The following is a 25,816-nucleotide window of genomic DNA, read 5'->3' as shown; positions in this document are numbered from 1 at the left end:
TTGATACGATCGGGAAAGAAACTGTGCCATCATAAATTACTTGTGCCTCTTATCGGATATGTTTTTAAAGCACATTTCTAGAATTTGTGCACATCTTGGGCCTTTCCACCCAACGTTTTTTATGCAATATCCCAAATTTTGCATAAAAATAGCTCGATGGAACTAGTTAATGGAAAAGACCAAAGGTGCGTCCCAATTCGCGTACTTGTGCACTATTCTATGACGTTAAGTATAAATAGTGCAAGTAGTGTGTTCACACTAAAAATTCCAAAATGAAAAAGTACACTTTAAATACCCGGATGATGCACTAAATTAACGGAAAAAATGAAAGTTGCATCCCAAACGATGCACTATGCACTTATACACTATGTACTTATGCACTATGTACTCATCCATGAAGTGCGTGAATTGTATAAGGTCATTTAACATCGGAGTCTGACAGCCCAGCTACGTAATTAAAGCTGCGACAGTTGAGTGCATGAAGTGTCCAACATTCCACACTTTGTTTTTTCCGTTAATTTAGTGCATCATCAGTGTGAACGCACTACTCGCACTATGTATACGTAAAAACGTCATAGAATAGTGCACAAGTACGCGAATTGGGACGCACCTGAAGTGTGGAATGTTGGACACTTCATGCACTCAACTGTCGCAGCTTTAATTACGTAGCTGGGCTGTCAGACTCCGATGTTAAATGACGAAATAACCTCAATTCACGCACTACATGAGTACATAGTGCATAAGTGCATAGTGTATAGTGTGTCGTTTGGGATGCAACTCGAGTAATTCTGTTCATGGCTGAGTTTTAAAAACAACTAACTTTCTCATAGCCAACACTTTGCTTGACTCAAGTTTTGTTATTTTTATGACGCTAGTGTAAACTGACAGTTCCCTTCCCCCCACCGACGCTCATGGCTGGTTTCCGTTTTTAACGGTCAGGAGGAGTTTCGAGACTCCCCCTTTTTCTTCAGCGAGCTCCGTCTATTGTTCATGAGCGGCGCTGTGGCTGTGGCAATACCGACGCTCGCCTGCAAGGGGGCGCCGCGGAGTCGCGCGGCCTCGGGTCTTTTTGTCTGAACTGGATCCCGCTGCCGCTTCACAGTGTGCGCGATTAAACCGGAGCCGCGTCCGTCCCGCACTGTCAAAAAACCCACTCCAAACCCCAACACAAGCGCAGCCGGTACCGTTGTTTTCCCGTGCAGCCATGAGCGGCGCAGCGCTGCTGTTTGGCTGAGCTCGCTCGGGGTCTGTTCTGGCTGCCGTTGGAGCGGGTTTCTCCACTCTCATCCTCCGTCATTTCTTTAACTTTTCAAAACACTCAGCCGCGCCGGACCGGAGCATGGGATCCCCGGACTCTTAGTAACCGAATCTGAGCCGGGGGTTTGACCGAATTTCAGCGAAACGATGGCGAACTCGACGGGGAAAAACCTCCCCGAGCAGCGGAGGAAAGGACAGGCTTTCCTGGACGAGCTGCGGCAGTTTCACCACAGCAGAGGGTGAGCGGGAATTTCGCGCTTATTATAACTTGAGTGACCCGCGCCGGGCGCGTGAGGGGGTCCGGACGGATCACGGGTGCTCATTCGGCTGTTTTTCTCCACAGATCACCGTTTAAAAAGGTTCCCGTGGTGGGTGGGAAGGAGCTGGACCTGGGTGCTCTCTATGTGAGAGTGGTGTCTTTAGGGGGCTTCGCGAAGGTAAGTTCCTTACAAACACTCACACACTCACTAAACTCAACATTTCTCATCTCACACACACTCTTCCAGCTCAACTCCCCGACCCGGTTCGGCGGATCTCCCCGCGGTTCTGCCGAGCATCGGCCTGTGTAAGTGTATGTATGAGTATGTGAATGTGAGTGAGAGAGTGAGTGTATGTGTGTTGGCGCACACACACTTTCACACACACTCACTTCAAAATTACCGGGCGGCTTTCACATCGATTACGAGAACCGAAGCTGAGGCGCCGAATCCCGTCCGGACCCGCCGTGTGCATCAGCGGGTTTATTCCTCCCGTGTGGCGGAGGACTGCGAGACTGTAGGCCGCACACAGGCCTGTGTATTCCGCGTTGTAAATACACCCGCAAACCAACGGCGTCAGATCCGCGGTCCAGTCGCGGGGGTTCGGACAGGTTCGCCTCGGAGCACGTTGTTTCTCGACAGCGGGTCTGATTTATTCATTTCACATGGGAAAGTGTAAGTTAGCCGGAGTGCTAACGGGAGTTAGCATGCACACATATACACAACACACACACTATCTCTCTCTTACACACTCGGTCCTGCATCTGAACCGAACCTCTCTCATCTGTCTCATCACCCTACAGGTGTCCGATAAGAACCAGTGGGCCGAACTGGGCGAGGATTTCAATTTCCCCAGGAGTTGCTCGAATGCTGCTTTTGTTTTGAAACAGTACTACCTTCGGTGAGTCTTTCTTATTCAGTTTCTCTCTCTGATCAACTCCAGCACATGTGCTCAATGTTTACAGGCGCTTCTCTGCTCGGATGCACTCAAACATGCGGCTCGGTTCCGACTCAAAAGCCTGTGTTTTGGGGGATCGTATGCATTAGATAGTTTTTATACTCTTATTAATTTCCACTTGTGTTCTACACATGCTTCCTAATGCATCATTAAGTGACAAATGCATTCTAAATCAAGGAGTTTTGCAGTTGTATTTGGGTCACTTTTAAGGATGCATCTGTCAGTTGCATTGGCCTATAATACTTTGTTTTCTTTGCACTTTTATGTGGTTTGAAGTTTGTTTATTTTTTGTACAAGTTTTACAACATGCATGCTGTATATTTGAATAAGAGAAAAAGAAAGTCTAAAGGAGGCTTTAGTCTAGATCATTTTTCTGTGTTTTTCACATGGTTCTCTTAAATGTCCTAATGCAACATTACCGTTGTTTTATTATGGGGGATTTTTAAGTCTAAACCAGGGAGTTTTTTTAGTGGACTTGCATTTGAGTCTCTCTTAATCATTCATCTGTCAGTAGGACTCTTGTTTTGGAGGCAGGGTTTTGTTTTATGTTTTTTTTAAAAAATACATTTCACAATATGCATTTGCTAATTCCTGTTTATTTGAATAAGAGATAATACAAACTCTAAAGGAGGCTTTAGTTATTTTATTTTTTTTTTTTAGCTTTTACACTCTTTAAAAAGCCTTTTCAGCTTGTAGTGTTTCACACATTGTTCCTTATGCAACATTATGTGACGCATTCAATCTAAACCAGCGTGTTTTACTGTCATAGATGATTCTTTTGGACTTGTATTTGAGTCACTTTTAAGAATGCATATGTCACTTGCATTGGTCTATCAGAGTCTTTTGTTCTGGAGGCAGGGTTTTGTGGTTCGATAAGAGTTTGACAAGAAGTTTCACATGATGCATGTGCTGATTCCTGTGTGTTTGTGATTATATTTATGTTCTGGATCTGTGTTGGTGTGTTCAGACTTTACTGCCGCCTCTATAGAAGAACTTGTTTTGTGCTTTCTAGGTTATCTGCGTGTTTATGAATGTGGTTAATGGTGTTTTACAACATGCACACACTTGATTCATTTATAAACGACCAAAGATGTTGCACATGCAAAATCTTCCTGTTCATAGATATATCTTCATAGCATCAGAAGCGAGGAGCGTAGTGTTGTCTGCTGTACAGTGAGAGCGGCTGCTGGTTTTCCACGTGCAACTCTCTGTAGTTTAGTAGGTTATGGGGGGGTGAGACAGACAGACTTGGCAGCAGGGAGCGTTTAGGCTGTGTGGGCCGCGAGGAGACGTACACCTGCCATGCAACGGACTAAACGTAATTATCATTCTGCAAAGTCTCCTTTACCATCTTTGCAAGAGAGGTTGTTTGTGAGAAGACCTCAGAACGCAGAGGGATGCATTCTCCTGTGTGTGTGTTCCTCATGAGAGCGGTGTATGAAGGACTGAATAGTGTGAATAGAGCATTAACCGGTTTCATTTGTGGCATCCAGTCATGCATGGATTTATTAGGCATGCTCTGGTTTTATTTTCATAATCAAAAGGTCTTAGGCTACGTTCACACTGCGAGCCTTAATGCTCAATTCCATTAAATGTGGCCAATATCAGATTCCAGTGTGAACAGATCATGGTTCTGGACTGACCTTCATGCGCAAAAGAATGATACAAACAGGGTTGCCAATTGCCACTTGCATTTCTACCACAAAATCCACTCAATTGCTTCTCAAAACTAGCCCAATCGCGTCCTGTGGGGTATTATGAATTCTTCTGACACATCACTGCCCTTCTACTGACTACCTTTCACAACTGTCTTGATTGCGTTGATAATGTAAACTCTTTGAATAGACTCCCACGAGCGCAGAATCGAGACGAATGTTGATTTCGAGTGGCGTAAAAATAGCATGAATTCCAATATGATTGTTCACACTATAGGCACATTACAAAACATTTGACCTGTGTCCAATTTAGTACCACAAATGGAAGTGGCACAATTTGGAATTGAAAAGATCAGATTCCATGTGGTTTGAACGGTTCACATTATCATGGGGAAAATGGATATGAGTCACATGTGGACAAAAAAAATCAGATATGGGCCACATTTACCTGCAGTGTGAGTGTAGCTTTAGTGCCGCTCATTTCTGATGTAACTAATGCCAGTAGTTTTTGAAATCCTGGAGAGGTTTGTGTCATGTTGAGGTGTGACCGTCTCTGTGGAAGCGGATCCAAAGAGTTTAGACAGACATGATTGTTCAGAGGAAACTTTAATGGGAATCTGTAAAGTTTTTACAGTAAAACAAATCATCCCTGTTTATACATTAGTAAACACTCAAAACTAGTAAGCCCTGTGTTTTAAGCTGCAGGTGTTTTTATTGGATCAGGATGTTGGAATGTTTTAATTACAGATGTAATTTACAAAGACCTTTTCCCAGAACTATCTCAAAGCCTCGCAAAACCTTGGGAGCATCCCACACACATCCCACGATGAAAAGGCCTGTCGGACTTCAGTCCGATTCACTTGCACCACACAGACTGAGAAATGGATCCAAAATGGTTTGTTTTCTCAAGGAATTTCAATCTAAACCAGCGTGTTTTACTGTCATAGATGATTCTTTTGGACTTGTATTTGAGTCACTTTTAAGAATGCATCTGTCACTTGCATTGGTATATCGGAGTCTTTTGTTCTGGAGGCAGGGTTTTGTGGATTGTTTGTGTGATGGATTTTAGTAGAACAGGTGGAAACCGTTGTGTAGTCTAACTCTTATCTCTCACGCCGAAAAGAGGAATCTGAGTGTCTGTTTTCACCGTCACAGCTGAGGAAGAGCTGGCGAGGGATTTGAACTTGGGTCTTTGGGTTCGTGGTGTGATGCGCTTTCCGCTGAACCGCTCGCCAGCGATCGGAGCATGTGAAATGAGTCATTTAAATGTGGCATCTGCATTCAGGCGCTCCGTCTGCCAACTAAAGAGAGGAGAGCAACTGAACAACACATGTCAATGTCTTAGTAATTGGCAAATAGTCTATTTAAGGACAGGGTAGCTTTATTTTTAATGCACGGCGTATTGGAGCATGTGTGATGTTATTCATTCTCCTTGTTTGGTACAGACCATGCAGTCATTTGTTGCTCCGATTCATTTGATTTGGTTCATGTCAATGAGCTGATTAGCAAAAAGTATTCATTGATTCATTTGAGTCATTATTCAAGTTTTCCCAGAAACATTTTGCATGTTTTTTTTTTTAATACTGCTGTTCAAGTAGTCATAGAAACATCAAGTAAGCATGGAAGTTGCATGTGAAACTTCATGCTTTACGTTTTCTAATATGAATACACTGAACTTGCTCTAGTTTATTCATAACTTGCACTGTTTTAGTTTTTAGGTGCCGCACTTTAATTCTGTTTGAGGATTTATTAGTTGTATAAAAGCACAACTGTCCTGTTTGATTTTTCTGCCAGACACAGAACATACATTCAGCAGCTCCTGCAGGTGAAACTTGACCTTTTTCCACCGTGTCTCCAGTAGGGGGCAGTAAATCACTGTCTGGACCTGAGGCTGTGCACGTGAGCGCTGACTGGATGCCATAGTTCCTGATCTGTCAGCTTCATTTCTGTATTTACATGTCTGGTTTGGACGGCAGATAACGAGTCTGCCTTTTTACCTGGCAGGTTTGTGAATGAAAAATGGATCTCACTCGATGAAAGTTCATTTCCAGCCCTGCTCCCCTAACACACCTGTTTGTAATTATCCATTGCTGCTGAAGATCTTAATAAGCTGGTTCAGGTGTATTTGATTAGGGTTGGAGCTAAACTTTGCAGGAAGGTAGATTTGCAGGAACAAAATTGACTTAAATTGTACAGAATAGGCCTGATGCTTCCTGAAGGTCCTCATTTAGTGTCTCGTGAAACATCAGCCTGTAATCAGCTGTGGGTTTGTCTGAACTCTCACAACCGAACAATCATCACTACTGTTTTGTTTTTTTGTTTTTAATTCATTAATTTCTCAATGGCCAATAGGGATATATATTTGCAGGTGGTGAAAATGATATACAAATAAAGTCATTTACGCACCCTTATATTGTTGCAAACGTGTGTGACTTTCTTCTGTGGATTATAAAAGTTGTTTTGTAGAATGTTGGTAACCAAATAATTTCAGTTCCTATTGACTTCCATTGTATGAAATAAAAAAAAAATACAATTGAAATCAATGGGAACTCAAAATATCTTTTTTTGTTTCACAGAAAAAATAATTCATACATTTGTTGAATGACATGAGGGCAATTAAATAATGACAGTTTTCATTTTTGGATGGACTGGATGGCAGCAGATAAGTTGTTATATACACACATAATATATACATACAACTTTAGTTAGTGTGTAATGTTTCTGTTTGAGCTTAAACAACGTCTGCAAAGTTACGACGCTCAAAGTTCAATGCGAAAGGAGAGATTTTCTTTTACAGAAATAGCTTTTTATGGACTGCAACATTCTAAAAGTTGTAACTTCTTCCTGAGTCTCTCCTTCAGTGTCGATTCCGGTTTGAACAATGTAAGGCTGAACACCGTCATCATTTTGGCTGCGTGAGATTCTCCAGCTTTGTTGTTGTTGAGCTGTTAAAGCTCCGCCCTCTTCTGGAAAGGGGGCGGGGAGCAGCAGCTCATTTGCATTTAAAGGGACACACACAAAAATGTTGTTTTTTTGCTCACACCCAAATAGGGGCAAATTTGACAAGCTATAATAAATGATCTGTGGGGGATTTTGAGCTGAAACTTCACAGGGACACCAGAGACTTATATTACATCTTGTGAAACGTGCATTATAGATCCCCTTTAAAGAATAAGACATTTGATTTGACATGTCTTCTGGTTGTCTTGAATATCAGTAATCACTAATTAAAATCCTAATACACCGCTGCGTGTGTCCAGTACAGTGTGTTGTTTTCTAGTGTTTATGGTGAGTAGTCTATTTATAGTGTTTGTATTGTAACAGTGGGTGGCGTGTGTGTGTGTGTGAGTGTGTGCGCAAAAGTGAAAGCTCATTCAGTCGAGGGAACCACTCATGAGTCACACTCAAACATGCGGAGCTGGACTGTGAATATTACTATTAGACTCACAATACGATTTGATCCCTGATTCTCTGGAATAAACCGCTCGTGCTTTCTGAACGTCATGCAGTAATGCGAGTTGTATGATGATGTTTGGTTGGAGTCTTTGGTTGGTCTTTAAAATGTGATTTATGTTAGAATGGAAATGGTGCAGACATTTGCGTTTGCATATTCTCTTTTGCATTTGACAGGCCGATTAATCGGTTATTGTCTTAGTCAACAACTGAACACGCTTGGCCATTCTGCCTAGTGTTACTTCCAAAATCTTGTCAAATGAAATATTGTACATCCTAAGCAGATTTGTCTTATTTACTATCATTAAATTGTATGCTGTATATGGTTATTGCATTGGCAATCAGCCACTCTGCTCTCTAAATATCTTTTATTTGCATCAACCACTTAAATACTAACAAAAACTTTTTTTTTTTTCTCAGTCCCTGAGGTTTGCAGGTTTGGAGCAATATATTTGTTTGTGTGGATTTTGCAGTTGAAGTAAATGATGTTCGCAGTCGCAAATGCTGTACAGAAACCGACGTCCGCTCATTTAAAACATCGTATGAAATGTATACGATACTATTATAAACCCTCAATCATTTAAACAGGTGCTCGCTGCTCAGCAAATAAATGTCTGGATGTTAAAGTCTTCATGTCTCTTGAATTTCCCCCAGGATCATGAGCATATAACTGTCTGTCATTTGGTGTGTTGATGTCTTTTTCTGCTCTCTCTGCAGCTATTTAGAGAAGTATGAAAAGGTGCATCACTTTGGAGAGGAAGATGAGGAGGAGCAGCCGGGAAATCCTAAACATTTGCTTCCTATTGGTGCAATACCCACGTCATACAACTACCAGCAACACACTGTATCAGGTACAGATAAGCCCTGTCTGCTTCTCTGAGGCTTTATATATGTGTATGTGTACACACACACACACACACACACACACACAGACACACAGACACACACACACACACACAGACACACAGACACAGCTGGCTCAAAGGGTTAGTGTGTGCTGGAGCTGCACCTGTGAAAACTCTGAATGCCACAAAGGAAATGGTACTCCTGCCACCGCACTCATTTCAGACAGACAGATGATATTTGCATTTATATAAGAATTGGTGTAGGTTTTTCTTGTTGTGCATTGTCAAATCATTTGATTACCATTTTTGTTTTGTTTTTTGTTTTTTTAGCATAAATTTGTGAATGCAGAATCTGGAAAAATGTAAAAAAAGATAACATAGAATTACTGAAAAAAATAAAACATTTCGTACGGTGTTGTTAAAATGATTGTATTATGAATTCAATTGATTTAGACATTCTTTTTTATTTCATTAAGCCATTTAAAAAGAATACAGCCACAGATTTTAGGAAAAAATAAAACTTCATAGGGTCCAACAAACACTCAATTTCCATATGCTGATGTAGTGAGGAGTGACGTTTACATTTGTGGTCTGAACAACCCGATGCATCAGTCCTCTACGCACACCTTGGCAATAGAATCAACATTCGCTATAAAAATAGTAGGCTATATTTACTCGCCAGACTGATATAATAGTAATTATTAAAAGATAATATTACTACTAATACCGGCATCTCTTCTGCATGTTCTTTAAAAGCTGAATCATTCCAAATGAACTGTTATTCTGACAGGAAAATAAAACAATATTGTTTACATGTAGCGTGTCGATTTGCTCTCTCTTTCTTTGTGTGTGTGTGAGAGAAACTGCGCTCTCAGCAAAGAGTTGTGCACCTTCACACTAGAGTTTGCGGTACGTCAAATACAGGTACGCTGTGCATCCATTGAGCTGAATTGAAATAGTACAGATCGCTTGACGGAGAGCGAAACTCTCAAGCGCTCAGTCAGAGTGTTCAGCGAGTGAAAATATATCTGCTAAATTTATACTTGACCTCTAACGCACACACACACTGGCAAGTAAAATCTAAGAATTTATTAGCCAGTGGCTAATGATAGACATTATTTAGTTGCCCAGAGTGAAGATACATTCACACTTGGCTGAATCTTGTTTTGTATCTGAGTCTCTGAGAACCACCTCCTTTTTGCTTATTCTTTTTGACAGACTATCTCCGCCAAAGCTATGGGCTGTCGACGGATTTCATCCCTCCATCCGATTACAACAAACTGGTGCTGTCTCTCCTGTCTGGGCTCCCGAACGAGGTGGACTTTGCCATTAACGTGTGCACGCTGCTATCCAACGAGAGCAAGCATGCCATGCAGCTAGAAAAAGAGCCCAAACTCGTCACACTGCTGCTGGCGCACGCGGGAGTCTTCGACGACTGTACGTTTGCTCCTACGATTACTAGAGTATATGCGCTGCAGTACTGCATGTGTTTTAACATTACATGTGTGCTTGTCTTTCAGCATTAGGCAGCTTTTCTGCTGTATTTGGGACAGACTGGCAGGAGAAAACGTCACGAGACTTTGTGAGGGTAAGAAAAGCATGCTTTTTGCTTTCTTTCTTTTTACAGTGTAAATTGTCCTTGTGCTCTTAACTCTTTTGTTGTCCTCTTTTTAGTTTTGGAAAGATGTCATTGAAGACAATGAAGTCAAAGATCTCATCTCAGACAAGAGCTGCACACCCCAAAGTATGTGTTTGTTTGTGTCAGCTACTCTCGTTCCCTTTTGATGTGGTGAAAAGTGTAGTTTCACTTTGATTAGTCGAGACGTTTTAACCAAGTATTACTTCAGACTAAGCTTGCGTCATGCTTTTTTCAGATGGATTGGAGACGAGGGACGTCTGCACTTCTCTCTTCCACCCAGCACGTAACGTAGGCATCGGAGACGTAGAGGGCCAGCGGGTGTTGCAGGTGGCAATGATTCTGAGGAACTTGTCCTTCGAGGAGGCCAACATCAAACTCCTGGCAGCTAATCGCACATGTCTGCGCTTCCTCTTGCTGTGTGCGCACTGCACCTTCATCCAGCTACGGCAGCTGGGTCTCGACACGCTCGGCAACGTCGCCGGAGAGGTCAGTTCACAATCTAAAAGATTGTTGTGATGACATATTTTTGTAAGCCAACCTGGAAGTTAGTGTCACACTGGTTCCCTCAACAAAAACCTAATAGGATTTTTCCATTGACTCTTGGATTATTGCTAAAAATCAGCTTATTGAATTAACCTTTTGCCCTGGTTTGCATGCAGACGATTAACCTGGCAACTCAAGTATACCCACATGATGCACTCAATAAATTGAAAAAAAGAAGTGTGACTCTGCTGGATGACTAAATAACGGTATAAAATTCATACAGTAGACAGTTGAGTACATGGTGTATAGTCAGTGTGTCATTTTGGATGCAACTTTTATTAAAAAAATATATATATATATCAGGTTATTCCCCAGTAGTGACGTCAAAACTTAGTCATTATTGTATCTGACTCAGAGTATTGCATTTGTTATGAATAAGCAGTATTTTGACTGTGCATTTAAAAAAATAAAATAAAATTCTTGTCAAGAATAAGTCAGTTTGCAACAAGGCCATAACCATGTCTTGAACATTGGAGGGAACCAAAGGGGTTGAAGTTGGGGAAGTTAAAGAATTAAAAGGGATTTAAGGGAATAAAAAAGAAGTTCTGTGTCTAATTGTTATGAAGTAGTCCATTTAAACTTGTTGCAAATATTTTATTTAAAATATGCGCACATTTACTCTTGTATGTCTAAAATGTAAAAAAAGTCTTATCACATTATGTTATGAATGACATTATTTAAATGACAGCATATTTTCAGTTCAAAATGGAGAAATTCCATTCGAAAAGTTGAGTAGTTTGCATTACTGTATGTTACTGTGGGTCGTTACACATTGTCTTCAGGATGATGGGAACCGGAAGTACTAAAATGCTAATTTCTAGGTTTTGGCCTACAAAAATACATCCATGTGTGGTTCTGTCGGCTGTTTGTATCAGATCTTTTGTTAAACACGTTTGTTTGTCCTTTTTCAGCTTCAGTTGGATCCAGTTGATTTCCGAACAACGCATCTGATGTTTCACACCATCACAAAATGTTTGTTGTCACGGGATCGTTTTCTCAAAATGAGGGGTAAGTATCATTTTTGGGTGAACCGTTTGTGCAGTAAAAGTTGTGAAAGTTGCTAAATATTTCCATTGCATCCTGCAGCCATGGAAATCTTGGGAAACCTGAGCAAATTGGAGGATAACGGCGTCCTGATCTGCGAGTATGTGGATCAGGAGTCGTACCGTGAAGTCATTGCCCTCCTGACGCTGCCGGACATCATGCTGGTCATCTCAGCTCTGGAGGTTCTGTACCAGCTGGCTGAGCTCGGGGAGGTCACATGCTCGAAAATCTCCTCCGTGGAGAGAAGCATAGGTACACGTTTACCTGCCATATATGGGAGATACTTTCAGACTACCGTCAGTAGTGATGTGCCAAAACCCAAAATTAAAGTTTTCATTTAGCCCAAAACCGAAAAAAAAAACAAAACAAAAAAAACATTAAAGACCATGAAAACAACATTTATTGTTTGAATTTCATTTATAAAATGTTCTGTTTGAAAGCTGAGCCTATTTCAGATCAAAAGTTGCAAAGCGCAAATAATGTTAAGTGACTAAAAAATTTAAGAATCAATATCTGATCATCAAAATGAGAATAGATTAAAAATGAGAAATAGATACTGTCAATTAAACAAAAGGTTAAACTGATTTTAGCCATTTCGGTTGCAGAAATTTTGCATCATTAACCATGATGAGCAGTGAACTGACTAGTTTGTGTTTGTGTTCATGTCAGATCTTCTCGTGCGGTTGGTGTCAGTGGACCTGCACACGTTTGGACCCGATGCCCTGACGGCAGTAAAACTCATCGAGCATCAGGCCTCCAGCTCTCAGGTCTCAGAGGTTCGACCGCAGCTGGTAGAGCATGTCCCCCCTCCAACGCAAGGCACTCCTGGCGCTGGTAAGTCTCCTATGGGTCCGCTTTCTGTTTGTTGTAGTAGGGGTGTGAAAAAATACATATTCAAATATCGCAAGTACTTTTTCCTTTTTAAAAACCATTGGGAACAAGTCACTTATATAGGACAGATTGGACAGGCAACACTTAAAGGGTTAGTTCCCCCAAAATTAAAATCAAAAATGTCATTTATTACTCACCCTCATGTTGTTCCACATTAATCTTCAGAACACAAATTAAGATATTTTTGTTGAAATCCAAAGGCCCAGTGTGGCCTGAGCAATGACATTTCCTCTCTCAAGATCCATTTATGTGCTAAAAACATATTTAAATCAGTTCATGTGAGTACAGTGGCTCAATATTAATATTATAAAGCCATGAGAATATTTTTGGTGTGCCAAAAAAACAAAATAACGACTTATATAGTGATGGCCGATTTTTCAAAACACTGCTTCAGAGCGTAATGAATCAACGTATCAAATCATGATTCGGATCACTTGTCAAACCGCTAAACTGTTGAAATCACGTGACTTTAACGCTCCAAAGCTTCATGAAGCAGTGTTTTGAAATCGGCCATCACTAAATAAGTCGTTATTTAGTTTTTTTGGCGCACTAAAAATATGGCATGAGGGTGAGTAATAAATGACAGAATTTTTGGGTTTTCATCTACTACAACACGCTTTGAGATGAAAAGATCGCTTCTTGCATCCCGTTGTCATTTATGAATTGCCACGATACCACGTCAAATGGATTGGGCCTAAATCAGGCTAATATTGTGTAGTCTGAACTAGGGCTGCACGATTAATCGCATGCTATTCTCACGCGCATTTCGTCAGTAAAGCCGGTTCCCTGATTACCGCTAAATCGCCATCACCTGTTTTTAAACGGAGCGCCTTTTAATAGACAGAGCCGTAGTTCACAGACAAGCCACGCAATATCGCGTTCATTATCGCAGGCGATTCATCTGCGATATGAACGCGATATTGCGTGGCTTTTCAGTGATCTACGGCTCTGTCTATTAAATGCCGCTTCATTTGAAAGCAGGTGATGACGATTTAGCGGTAATCAGGGAACCGGCTTTACTGACGAAATGCGCGTGAGAATAGCATGCGATTAATCGTGCAGCCCTAGTCTGAACCTGGCATAATATGATGTTGTGTTGTTTTTAAGCACAGCATTGTGAGCTAGTGCTCTTTTTAAGTCTTAAGGTATTTTAAAAATGTCCCACTATAATAATAGTAAATAGTAAATGAACGAGGAATACTCCTACAGTGAGCAGTAACTGTGAAAATGAGTTTGTCATCTGTATTTACATTGTGTTTGGGTTTTTTCATTGTAGTGAACAGGGCACCTGTGCAGTCTACGCCTCCGCCTGGGATTGTGGAAGTAGATGGAGAGAAGTTCACAACTCAGTGGTAAGACTGAACGTCTTTTGTTCTTGTGCTTCTTAAATCCATTAAATGTTCTGGTGTTTTATGAATGCTTTCTGCTCTTGGTAGGCTAAACGCTCATTTTGAGGTTCATCCAGATGGTTCGGTTTCTCGCTCAGAGATGTACTCTGAATATCTGGCGACCTGCAGCAAGATGGCGCGGGGTGGCGTGCTGACATCCAACAACTTCTACAAATGCCTGAGGTGAGAATAATGGAACTGTTGGGCAGATGGTATATGTTGAACTCGAATAGAAAATCAACGCTATGCTTTGTGTGTTTCTCAGGACGCTGTTTCCTAATCACACGGTGAAGCGTGTTGAGGACACACGGCTGAGTGGGCAGGCTCAAATACATGTGGTTGGTGTGCGGAAGAGGCCGATTCCTCTTCCTGTCCAGCTTTATTATCAGCAGCAGGCCAGTCCTGTACCAGTTCCAAAACACGAAGCCCCCTCAGAAACCCCTCAGGCCCAGTCAGGTAGATATACAGTTTTATTACTGGTTAACTGGACTGGATTAATTACATTTATACTTGTCGTTTTGCACTGCTTTTAACACCTGGCTTATGAAACACTGTTTGTGTGGAGCTAACACTGAATTTTGGTGCCAAAACTATAGTGTGAAAGTTTTAGAATGTTATAGCAACAGACAACCAATCATAAACTGCCTCAGTGCTGAATTCATTAAATATTCATGCACTTTCAACAGTCACAAACTTTCACACATTCCATTTGTTTTTACTGTTTTTAAGGAAAACAGAATGTCATAATAGTGATAGAGTATTATTTTTATTATGTGGAAATGCTTCTATATTTGGAAAATGATATATTGGTCGATCTCCAAAGTTTATACAGTGTTCTTATGTACTTTTTATGCTTATTATGACTGGATTCCACAATTCTGTTTTGTTTTGTGCATCGCTGAAATCATAGGGCCCTAGTTAAAATAATTGTAAGAATGTAACACATGCCCTTGAAATGTTTACTGTGCTGATGAGCCAGTTGCATCTTGTTTATCCATGCAGCGCTACCCCCTGGTGTGGGAGGGCAGCTTGTCCGGGCTCCAGCACCAAGCCTTACTGCCGGCCAGGCAGCACCACAGGTGGCCTTCACCATGCACGGAACGTCACACGCCAACGCTCCCAGTGCTCCTGCGCCAGCCCTGACTGTTCCACGACTCCCAATGAACCCGCCGGGACAAGCTGCACTTCCTGCTTGCCCACCAGCCACTGCCCCAGTTCCCATACGACCCAATGACATCCTCAAAACAGCCATGATCCAGAGCTCCATCCCCACGGCATCTGCTGCACCTGCAGTTCCCAACCACAGCGGCTCACCTACCCAGCAGCCCTTGCTCCATCACGCCCCTGTTACACTGATCCAGCAGGGGCCGCCGCCCCAAGGACATGTATTTACAGGTCGAGTGCAAGGAGTTTGTCCTTCGGTGGCCCAGCAGCGCTTGCAAGCCCCTTCCCAAGAGGCCGTGGTGCTTGCACCGCCTCAATACGTGAGTGCGCCATGCACTTCGCTAATGGCAGGAGGGCAGGTTGTGACTGTTGCAGGCGTGACTAGCACTCGTGTTGCATTTCAGAACATCGCCCCCAAACCAGCACCTCAAGCGCAGTCGCCACAACCTCAACAGCAGACGCAACAGCAAAGCCTAGTCATTGTCAGTCCCAATCAACAACCCAACACCGCATTCGCCCCAGCCATTCATCAAATAGTACTAACCAACCCCAATCCTCAGACCATCCAGCCGCAGCCCACGGCGTCTCCCGCTTCTCCAAACGCACCGGTCCCCAACCCTGCCCCGTTGCAGCCGGCCCAGCCACACACAGTCAGCCAGATGCTGTCCGTCAAGCGGCAATTTCAGCAGACTCCGCCCCCTCCTCCACCCCCGGCCCAACCTACCTCCACAGAATCCAGTCTGATCAAACAATTATTGCTTCCGAAACGTGGTCCTTCCACCCCTGGTGGAAAACTCATACTCCCCGCTCCGCAAGTTCCCGCTCCTGCGAGCACCAGGGCGCCTAGCCCGCAAGTCGTATACCAGGTGACCAACAGCGGTTCGGTGCCACCTCAACCGCAGTTGAACGTGCAACTTATGCAGAGTCCTGGTGCCGTTCCCATCTCCATCCTACCAGGTCAGATCATTTCCACCTCCACCCCCGGCACCCTCCTGCAGGCGGCACCCAGCAACCAAGTTACCTTCACTGTTGTGCCAAACTCTGGCTTCCCCGGCCAGGGAGCGCAGACCCCACCCACAATCGGCCTGCAGTTGACTCCGCCTCTGCCAATCGCGGGAGCCACGCCCATTCCGCCTTTCCGAGGTGACAAAATCATCTGCCAAAAGGAGGAGGAGGCCAAGGACGCCACGGGACTACACGTGCACGAGCGCAAGATCGAGGTCATGGAGAACAACTCTGTCGCCGATGGTTCGGCCAAAGCCAGCAACGGGGATTCGGCAGAGGTGGACGGACCGAAGCTGCTCAATGGGAGGAAATTCGACTCAAGTCTACCTCCATACCACTCAGGGAACAGCCAAGCAGAGGCTGCACAGGCGCCGAACGGCCCTGCGACACAGGGCGGCAGCGAAGGCCCTGGAAAGCAGACGCCCTGCGACCCTAAAAAGCTAATGGTGAACGGGGTGTGTGACTTTGAGCGATCAGACGCTGGTTCCCATCCGAGCAAAAACATTCCAAATCATAAGGCTTCCAAACACATGGGGAACGGTGAGGTGTTGTCGCCTCAGAAAGCGCACGGGGCTTTCGGACTGACGGACTCTCTTGCTGCTCCTCAGCAGGACACTGCCAAAGCAGAGCAGGCAGAACGCCTGGCCAACGGTCCCAGCCACGGCGCTGAGATCTCCAACGGCCCAAACTCAGAGACACTGGGCGTGAGGCAACAGCACCCACCTCATAACCACTCCCCACCTCCGCCCGTTTCCGAGCCGCCTCCCGCTAACGGCACCATGGAGAGCCGGCCGCTGAAGAGACCGCTGGAGGACGGGGACAGAGGTAACTCCGGAATCCCCACGAAAATGGGTGTACGGATAGTGACCATCAGCGACCCCAACAATGCTGGCAACAGCGCCACCATGGTGGCCGTGCCGGCGGGCGCAGACCCAAGCACAGTAGCAAAAGTAGCAATAGAGAATGCAGCACAGCAGAGACCAAGTGTGCCCTCGCCGCTTCCTGAAACCAATGCTCAGGTAATGTGATTTTGTCTAATCTAAAAACATTTACCTGGCTTTATCCAATGATTTGATTTCCTCACTGCAAATTAGTACATATTTAAATATAACATTTTAGAAAACTTATGCAAAACAATTGTCTTATTGTGCTTAATCAACCTTTGAAAATGTGGTGATTATTCATTAGTTAAAATTTGTACCCTATTCGCCTATAGTGCCCTGTATAGAATACTGTGAAATATGTTGTGTGCCTTATTCTGTGTAAGAATCTACATCATCTCACAAAAGCATGTTTTCAAACACTCAGAGTTTGGAGTAAAAACGTTACTAAATGTTGCCTTTTGTTGGACAAGAGGTTCATAAATGCTTCTCATGTTTGGAAAGATGTTTGATGCGTGATTTTTATTTATTTATTTATTTATTTTTTTTCAAATGCATTTTACTGATCACAGAGCCGTGCTTCACTGACAAGCTTGCACATAAAATAATCGCAACCGATTTCATGTTATTTGCGATTTATCGTGCAGCCCTAGTGTGAACTGACATCAACTACTCAGTCGGGATATTTGGGTGAATCTCACGAAAATTGCTGAAATGGCAGTGAGATTTTTCCTTTCTTTTTTTTTTCCAACATGCTGGGGAAATGCCCAGTAATTCTTAAAAGGGCTTTATTTTCTGTATGCAAAATGTATTTTAGCTATTTTTCTGTTTTTGGACTGACATGTGACCTTTTTTCGTCCTTGTATTTCTCTTAAAATATTTTTTTCTTGCACTTGATGTATGAATCTTGCATCATTATGAAATTTTATTAGCAACGTTTCGGTCAATCGACCTTCGATTATAAAACATGCGAAAGTATCAGCATATTTCAAAGCACCCGTTACAATTGATTAAAAAGAAAATGTTTAATTCTACATCCAAAAGAAGTGCCCAGTTTAAGTTGTTTGCAGGATTTATGCATTTTGTCAAGTTTATATTGGACTTTTATCCCGCATATGAATAAGGTGTGTGTGTGAGGCACTATATTTTCTATTTCTTGCACTTAAATGTAATAATAATAATATAAAAACAAAAAAGGTGCAATAACACAAAGACAAACCTGTGAATTTACACCATGCTTGTTTATTATGTGCAATAGTTGATGTATTCAGACTGCATAATCGGATTTAAATTAATCTTAAGCCTTCTTTTCACTGAATATTCATCTCTGCAGCAGCCTGTGTCAGTTCAGACTCCGCCTCCAGTGGATCAGGCTGCACAGGGAGCCAATCAGAGTTCTCCAGCACCCGCCCTCTCTCCAGATCAAGCACGCAAACCTGGACAGAACTTTAAATGTCTGTGGCAAGCATGCAAACGGTAGGAAAACGTGTGCTGCGATATGTTTTATAGATGCTGTTCTTGTCAATGATGGTTACTGGTGACTAACACTTTTTTTTCTTTTTTTTTTTCCTTTAACATGATGTTTCAGGTGGTTTGACACACCGTCACAGGTGTTTTACCACGCAGCTACCCATCATGGCAGTAAAGATGTTTACCCAGGGCAGTGCCAGTGGGAGGGATGTGAACCTTTTCCTCGACAGAGACTATCCTTCATCACACACCTGCAGGCAAGATCCTGTCTTTCTCTTTTTATAATAGAACTCTATAATAACAACAACATCAGTATTAAAATAATAGCACTGATCCTGAGTTTCCACAAAAATATGAAGCAGCACAACTGTTTTCAACATTGATAAAAATCAGAAATGATTCTTGAGCAGCAGATCAGCATATTAGAATGATTTCTGAAGGATTGTTATTTTAAATATATCAATTTAAAGTGTATTAAAATAGAAAACAGTTTTTAAATTGTTGTAATATTTCACAATATCTCTCTCTTTTTAATCAAACAAACATACAATTTGTCCGGTAGTGTATTGTGTGTGTGTTTTACTAATTATAAAGTGTGTTTTGCAGGATAAGCACTGTTCGAGGGAAGCGCTCATAGCTGCACTCAAACTGGAGGAGCAAACACAAGGCAGCAACCCCAACACTTCCAAGTGTGTAGAACTTCTTCAGCTCATTCTTGCTTATGGTCGTTGATGATTGTGACCGATGTTTTCACTGTGTTGATGTGCAGGTCTCCTCCAGCGGCGGTCAGCAGTCCTCCGCCTCCTCCAAGACCACAGAAAGCGCTCGTCAACCACCCCAGTGCAGCTCTGATGGCTTTACGGCGGGGCTCGAGGAACCTTGTGTTCAGGGACTTCACAGTGAGTATAACCTCATGCCAACAACAGCGGCATCTCTGCTGCTTTCAGACATGTAAAATGATGTTGTGTTTTTGTTTTCTCTGTTCAGGACGATAAAGAGGGACCAATGACCAAACACATTAGACTAACTGCTGCCTTAACGTTAAAGAACATCGCCAAGTACTCGGATTGTGGACGGAAGTAAGTAAACCGCTTGCTGTGTTTAGATTCTGTGGCATAAAATCATAATCGTATATGTCAAAATTCTGTAAGATCAAAGTTAGATTTTCTTATGTCAAGAACATTCTTTTAGGTGATATTTCACACTAAAATAAAAAATTAAGTTATAAGAAATTGCATTTTGCATTTTAAGTCGACCTAGATTCCTAATTCTCTTTACTGTATAGCCAAAATATACATTTTAAAATGTAAAGCATTTGATTATCATTCAGTTTTTAATATATACAGAATTTGATCTTTAATAATTATTTTTATATACAGTACAGAAATGACTGCATTGCAGTAATTTTTTTTAAATCCACATTATTCTCAAGATTGTTGTAAGAAATTTTGCTAACTTCATTTGTTACCATTAGTTAACTACATTAATTAACATGAACTATTAAAAATACTTTTAAAGCATTTATTATTAGCGGTAATTTCAACATTTACTAATACTTTATCAAAATCTGTTAATGATATTTAAAAGATCTGAGCTAACGTGAACTAAGAATGAGCAGTTGTTTTTTAAATAACACGTTAACAAAGATTAATAAATACTATAACAAATGTTTGTATTTATTAATCTTTGTGTTATGTCAATTAAAAAAGCAACTGCTCATTGTTAATGTTAGTTGATGCATTAACTGATGTTAAAGACACAATATGTACGATTTTTGGATTAAAATATCCAAAAACCACTAGAACAGCGTTATATATTTTGTTGACTCGTGTACTTGCATTATCCCAAATGTTTCCCAGAATGTTTAAATCCAGAGAAATCTGCAATTTTAACCAGGACACAGACCGTGTCCGTGCGTCACCTATCACTGACATCATACCCGCGTTACCCTCGGTTTCCAGTTTTATTTTGTAGAAACCATGGAAACACCAAATATGCTTTCATATATTATGTGTATTATTAGACAGGTGAGCAACTGTTTGGATACATTCATTGGCACAAAACTAATCATGTTATATAGCTCAACACAGACTTACTGTTTAAATCTTGATTTACCGCGAGCACCATGTTTTACCATGACTAATATCGATCTAGCTTACTGCAGAGTGCAACAAGTGTCTGAGAGCGAATGCACAGAGTAGCATTATAACAACTTTCAACAAATGTATCTAATATGATAAACAGCACTGCATGACCGGAAGAAGCGGAAGCGCTCGTCTGTGGCATAATAAAAGTCCTGCTGCTCTCGGGGCATGTGTCACGCTCGTCTCGCTCTCGTCTCAGGTTGTTTTACACCTCCCATGATTCCACGAAATCAAGGCATCATCAAACTACACCTTTGTTTTGAATAAGCGACTTCTAGTGGTGAAAATTACATATTGTACCTTAAAGGGTTAGTTCAACCAAAAATGAAAATGATGTCATTAATGACTCACCCTCATGTCGTTCCAAACCCGTAAGACCTTCGTTCATCTTCAGGACACAGTTTAAGATATTTTAGATTTAGTCCGAGAGCTTTCTGTCCCTCCATTGAAAATGTATGTATGGTAGACTGTCCATGTCCAGAAAGGTTATAAAAACATCATCAAAGTAGTCATGTGACATCAGTGGGTTAGTTAGAAGTTTTTAAAGCATCTTATATAGATTTTGGTCCAAAAATAATAAAAAATGTGACTTTATTCTTTATTCTGTAATCCTTTCCATTGAACTGATTCCACTGAATTGATTCCACTGAATCCTTTCATCTGTCGGCGTTGGTAATGCACTTTTACGTCGTTGTATCTGCGACATGCACACTTACGCACCATTTTAAAAAATAGCTTGAATACAGCGTGCGTCTCCCTCAGACTGTGAATGAAACTCTGCCGCACCAGATGACACGTCATCAGCGTCTTACATCAACAGTGCGCTGCGGTTCACTGAACCCAAGTCGTGAACCCGGATGAACAACAGACCCGGAAGAGAATACAATGCTGAATAAAGTCGTAGTTTTTGTTATTTTTGGACCAAAATGTATTTTTGATGCTTCAGAAACTTCTAACTAACCCCACTGATGTCACATGGACTACTTTGATGATGTTTTTATAACCTTTCTGGACATGGACAGTCTACCGTACATACATTTTCAATGGAGGCACAGAAAGCTCTGGGACTAAATCTAAAATATCTTAAACTGTGTTCTGAAGATGAACGGAGGTCTTAAGGGTTTGGTACGACATGAGGGTGAGTCATTAATGACATCATTTTCATTTTTGGGTGAACTAACCCTTTAAACTAATGGGGCCTTATTGTAAAGTGTTAGTAAAATGTTTAATTGTCATCATTTACATTAATTTGTTAACATGAACGAACAGTGAGCACTTTATTAATCTTAGTTCATGTTAATCTCAACATTTACCAATGTATTTTAAAGATCAAAAATTGTATGCTAACATTAGTTAACTTGAACATTTTTCTTATCTAACATTAACAAATTGCTGTTAAAATATTTTGCTCATTGTTACTTTAATATTAACAAAAGAGAACTTGTTATAGTTTTACCGATAATTAATAAATAAAATCTTGAAGTAGTCTTCATTACTGTATTCGTAATGTTATTAATAAATATTTTGGGGTGAAATGTGATTTTGATGTTTTTAAAATTCACCTGTTCCATCATGTGCACCCAACATTGAATGTAATGTGACTGTGTGTTTGTGTTCAGGCTGGTGCGGCGGCATGAGAATCATCTGTGTGTGTTGGCGCTGAGCACTATGGAGGTCTCCACCACGCTCGCGAAATGCCTTTACGAACTCACGCGCTCCCTGCAGGCCTGAGCTCAGCTCCACCCAAAAACCTTCGGAAGCAGAAGAGACTCCGGTTTCCCCGTTCTGCTGCCGCACAGGTCGCCAGCGTCGTTGGGTCACGGGGCGATACCTCTCGTCTCCCTAAAACCTCCCTCCCCCACCCCTCTCTCTCTCTCCATTCCGCCGACCCCCGGTCCCTCTCCACCTCCTCCCTCACAAACTGCCACGGGTCTTCCACCAGCCACTCAGAAACCAGCGCCCATTTCACTCTTCTAACCGCCTCCTCACGCCTGGCCCAACGAGCACATTTTTATAGTCCCGGACGAGCGCCGCTGATTGGGCGGGGGGATTCTGTGGGCGGGGCAAGTGGGGCAAGCGGAGGTGTGGCTAGATTCTTTTTCTTTGTAACTTGATAGCTTGGTTTTCTTACTTGAGCCGATTATATTTTCACTTATTTATTATTGAAATAAATACCAATATGAGTAAATGAGAAAAAAAAATTGTGTAAATATTTGTGAATAGATATAAAGTTAAATCACCCTCCTTCATGCCGCTGCTGCCCACTGGTATCAGAAGCATTACGTTAGTAGGTTCAGACTCACGTTTTTTATTTCGACCCCTGGTTACTCGTTCGAGATGTGATTCTGTACTCAGCAGTGGATGAATGTACTTAAACCCTGTAAATATTCTGCAAAGGTACTGATGCTGTAAAGTTTTGGGAGGGCTGGCGGAGGGCTACAAGTTTTTCTTTGTGGAACTGTGATGATTTTTTTTTTCTTTTTTTTTTTCTCTCCCCTTTTTTGTACTATTATAACTTGTAGAACTCATTTTGCTGGCTGAAAGAGTATGAAATAATATATCATATGTCATTTTGTAGAAGAGACAAAAAACAACTATTGAAGGTATTCCCCTCAACCTGTATTCACTGTAACCGTCAGAGTACGAGCCGCCCGCCCGTACGTGATTCTTTTTGTATTTGTAAATTGGTTTAAATACATGGAGTTTTATACAGGTTTTCTCCTGTGTTCTTTGCTTTTCCGTGCAGGTATGATATTTTCCTCCAGACCTTTTTTCTATCTTAATATAGTGTGGGATTTTATTGTACTATTTTGCGTTTTCTTTTTCTTTTCTCATCCATTCTTACGACCACGCCACATTCCGGCTCCCGGACCCCAGGCTGTCCTCTCTGCTGTGTGTTGTGTAACATTTATTACTGCCTGTTGTGTTAGCATCCCAGCGGGGTCACGACCCCAACCCCCCCTCACCATTTCTGCAGTGTCTGTAGGGTGTGCGATGATACATATATCTAACAGTCTGATATAGATTGGCTTCATTTACTTTGGTGACTGTTTATAGTTTTTAAATAAAAGACTGAACATTTTTGACATACTGTTGACATGCCTTTTTTTTCTTCTGACCCCCTCAGTCATTTTTTCAGGTGTGTTTGATCTCCAGTAAAGCTAAACTGTGTGCATATGGAGAAATTCAGGGGCAAAAACAGCTGTGCAAAAAACATACAGTGCACAAAAAAAATCATAATAAAATAGATTTGATCTGCCTTACTCTAATATTGATCTGGTTTATTTACTGAGACTGGTAGATCAATGTTTCTCTGCTGGTGGAGATTGTTGTAAAAGAGTTTGGCCTTTCATTTATTCATACAGTCAGTGATTAAATTTGACTATTATAGGACTTGTACGGTACAAACTGTTGTGTAATGTGGAATGTTGCGGATACAATATCAAAGCTCAAGGTTTTCCCATTGTTGCAGAAGGACGGAAACACGTAAGTTCAGAAAGATTGAATGTGATTATCGTAAAGTGAACGGACAGAAAACGCAAAGACGTTCAAATGGAGCTGCTGCTTGTTTATATACCTGTCACGTGATGTGGTTAATCGCTGACAGGTGCGCGTGATTATGCCGCTTCGGTATCGACACTTCCGTGTTTGTTTCTGACAATCATTTTTATTTCAACTAATTTTTCCACATTTGATAATTGGTCGTTGGTTGGGCTGTGTAACTAATAAGATTAAAATATATATTTTTTAAAACTCTTTATAACTTAAAGGTTATTATTTAAGGTTACTCTTATTTTGTTATAAATTATTTATCCGAAATATTTTTTAAAATTATTTAAAAAACAAAACGTGCGCTTGTAATCGTTAATTAAAAACGTTACCCTGCTATTGCACTGATTAATTTATAATATATAAATTTTAATCGATAATTTAATGACTCCGTACAGGAAAATAACAGCAATGTAATTCACAGAATTCACCACAAGAGGGCGTTCAGGGTCGAATTTTTTAATCTAGGCTACAATACATATATAATCTAATAATATTTTATTAATATTTTGCTGCACATGTTCGTAAATAAATTAATTGTATTTAATCTATGCAAAATAATTTAATGCATAAAATGCGTAATTCGCACAGTTCACCACAGGAGGGCGCCTAAACTCGAAATTTAAATACAGCTTTAAAAATATATTTCTATTAAATAAAGGGGGTAATTTGACAGATGTTTTGCTGATTCACACGGTAATGATTAATTTATTCAATATTAAATCGATTAAAATTAATTTAATGCAAGAATTTTCTCTGACTCGAGTTATAGGCTTATTGAAATAATGAACAGCATTATTTATGAACGTTTCAGACAAGTTCAGTTGACTTGCCTTTTTTAAAATGTATTATTTATTTATTTTATCAATAAATAAATAGTATTTGATGATTTCAAAATAATTTCATTAAAAATAATGCATAGAATTTATAACTGCAGAAGATAACAGCAATGTAATTCACCACAGGTGGGCGCTAAATATGATTTTCTCCTATTTTTCCCTCAGTATTATATATATATATATATATATATATATATATATATATATATATATATATATATATATATATATATATATATATATATATATGTTTATAAGATTATTGCAGAAGCAGTGTAATTTGCATAATTCACCACAGGAGGGCGCTTAAACTCGAAATTAAAATATATTTCTACTAAATAAAGGGGGTAATTTGACAGATATTTTTTGCTGATTCACATGGTAATGATCAGTGATCATTTTCCCCTACCAATATAGGCTATTTCTTTTGAAAATACATGTTTTCAAGATGTTTTGTGACCACACAGGACATTCAGGAAGTTATTAAATCATTTTGAAACAATGTGAAATAATTAATGGAATATTTTACTCGAGTTAAAGCCGTAGAAAGTAACAGCAATGTAATTCACACAATTCACCACAGGAGGGCGTTGGGACTCGGATTTTTAAATGTATATTACAAATATTAGAATATATTTCTACTAAACATAATTTGTCAGATGCTTTCCTGCACATATTCGTAAGTCAATAAATAAATAAATAGTATTTGACGATTTCAAAATAATTTAATTAATGCGTAGAATTTATAACTGCAGAAGATAACATCAATGTAATTCACATAGTTTCACCACAGGAGGGCGCATTTTCCTCTAAAATATGTTATTTTAACAAATC

At 40.8% G+C, this 25,816-nt stretch overlaps 1 protein-coding gene across 2 annotated transcripts; it reads left to right on the top strand.

Moving 5' to 3' along the window:
• The first annotated feature begins 1,068 nt into the window (after positions 1 to 1,068).
• arid2 (AT-rich interactive domain 2) lies at positions 1,069 to 23,673 on the top strand. 2 transcript variants are annotated; one of them, XM_067391389.1, is made up of 21 exons: positions 1,069 to 1,496; positions 1,601 to 1,694; positions 2,318 to 2,415; positions 8,298 to 8,431; positions 9,644 to 9,862; positions 9,946 to 10,013; positions 10,100 to 10,169; positions 10,300 to 10,550; positions 11,519 to 11,615; positions 11,694 to 11,903; positions 12,321 to 12,485; positions 13,819 to 13,894; positions 13,979 to 14,113; positions 14,196 to 14,386; positions 14,933 to 17,118; positions 18,317 to 18,456; positions 18,569 to 18,707; positions 19,057 to 19,139; positions 19,220 to 19,349; positions 19,438 to 19,529; positions 22,214 to 23,673. In XM_067391389.1, exons 1-21 carry the CDS (start codon positions 1,405 to 1,407, stop codon positions 22,323 to 22,325), a joined length of 4,782 nt encoding a protein of 1,593 aa, XP_067247490.1. In that variant the 5' UTR covers positions 1,069 to 1,404; the 3' UTR covers positions 22,326 to 23,673. The 2 variants fall into 2 exon arrangements, with proteins under 2 accessions (XP_067247490.1, XP_067247489.1); XM_067391388.1 differs by having other exon boundaries at positions 18,314 to 18,456.
• The last annotated feature ends 2,143 nt before the right edge of the window (positions 23,674 to 25,816 follow it).

This window comes from Chanodichthys erythropterus, chromosome 8 (genome assembly GCF_024489055.1).
Source record: "Chanodichthys erythropterus isolate Z2021 chromosome 8, ASM2448905v1, whole genome shotgun sequence".
Lineage (NCBI taxonomy): Eukaryota > Metazoa > Chordata > Actinopteri > Cypriniformes > Xenocyprididae > Chanodichthys > Chanodichthys erythropterus.
Note: the sequence above shows the minus strand (reverse complement) of the source record. Positions and strands in the feature narration are given on the sequence as shown.

Bases quoted from the DNA above. Each gene is read 5' to 3' on its own strand.
- arid2 (XM_067391388.1), top strand. From the start codon at position 1,405: ATGGCGAACTCGACGGGGAAAAACCTCCCCGAGCAGCGGAGGAAAGGA. The intron at 10,014-10,099 runs GTAAGAAAAGCA...TCCTCTTTTTAG, and splicing joins CGTCACGAGACTTTGTGAGG to TTTTGGAAAGATGTCATTGA. The intron at 12,486-13,818 runs GTAAGTCTCCTA...TTTTCATTGTAG, and splicing joins GCAAGGCACTCCTGGCGCTG to TGAACAGGGCACCTGTGCAG.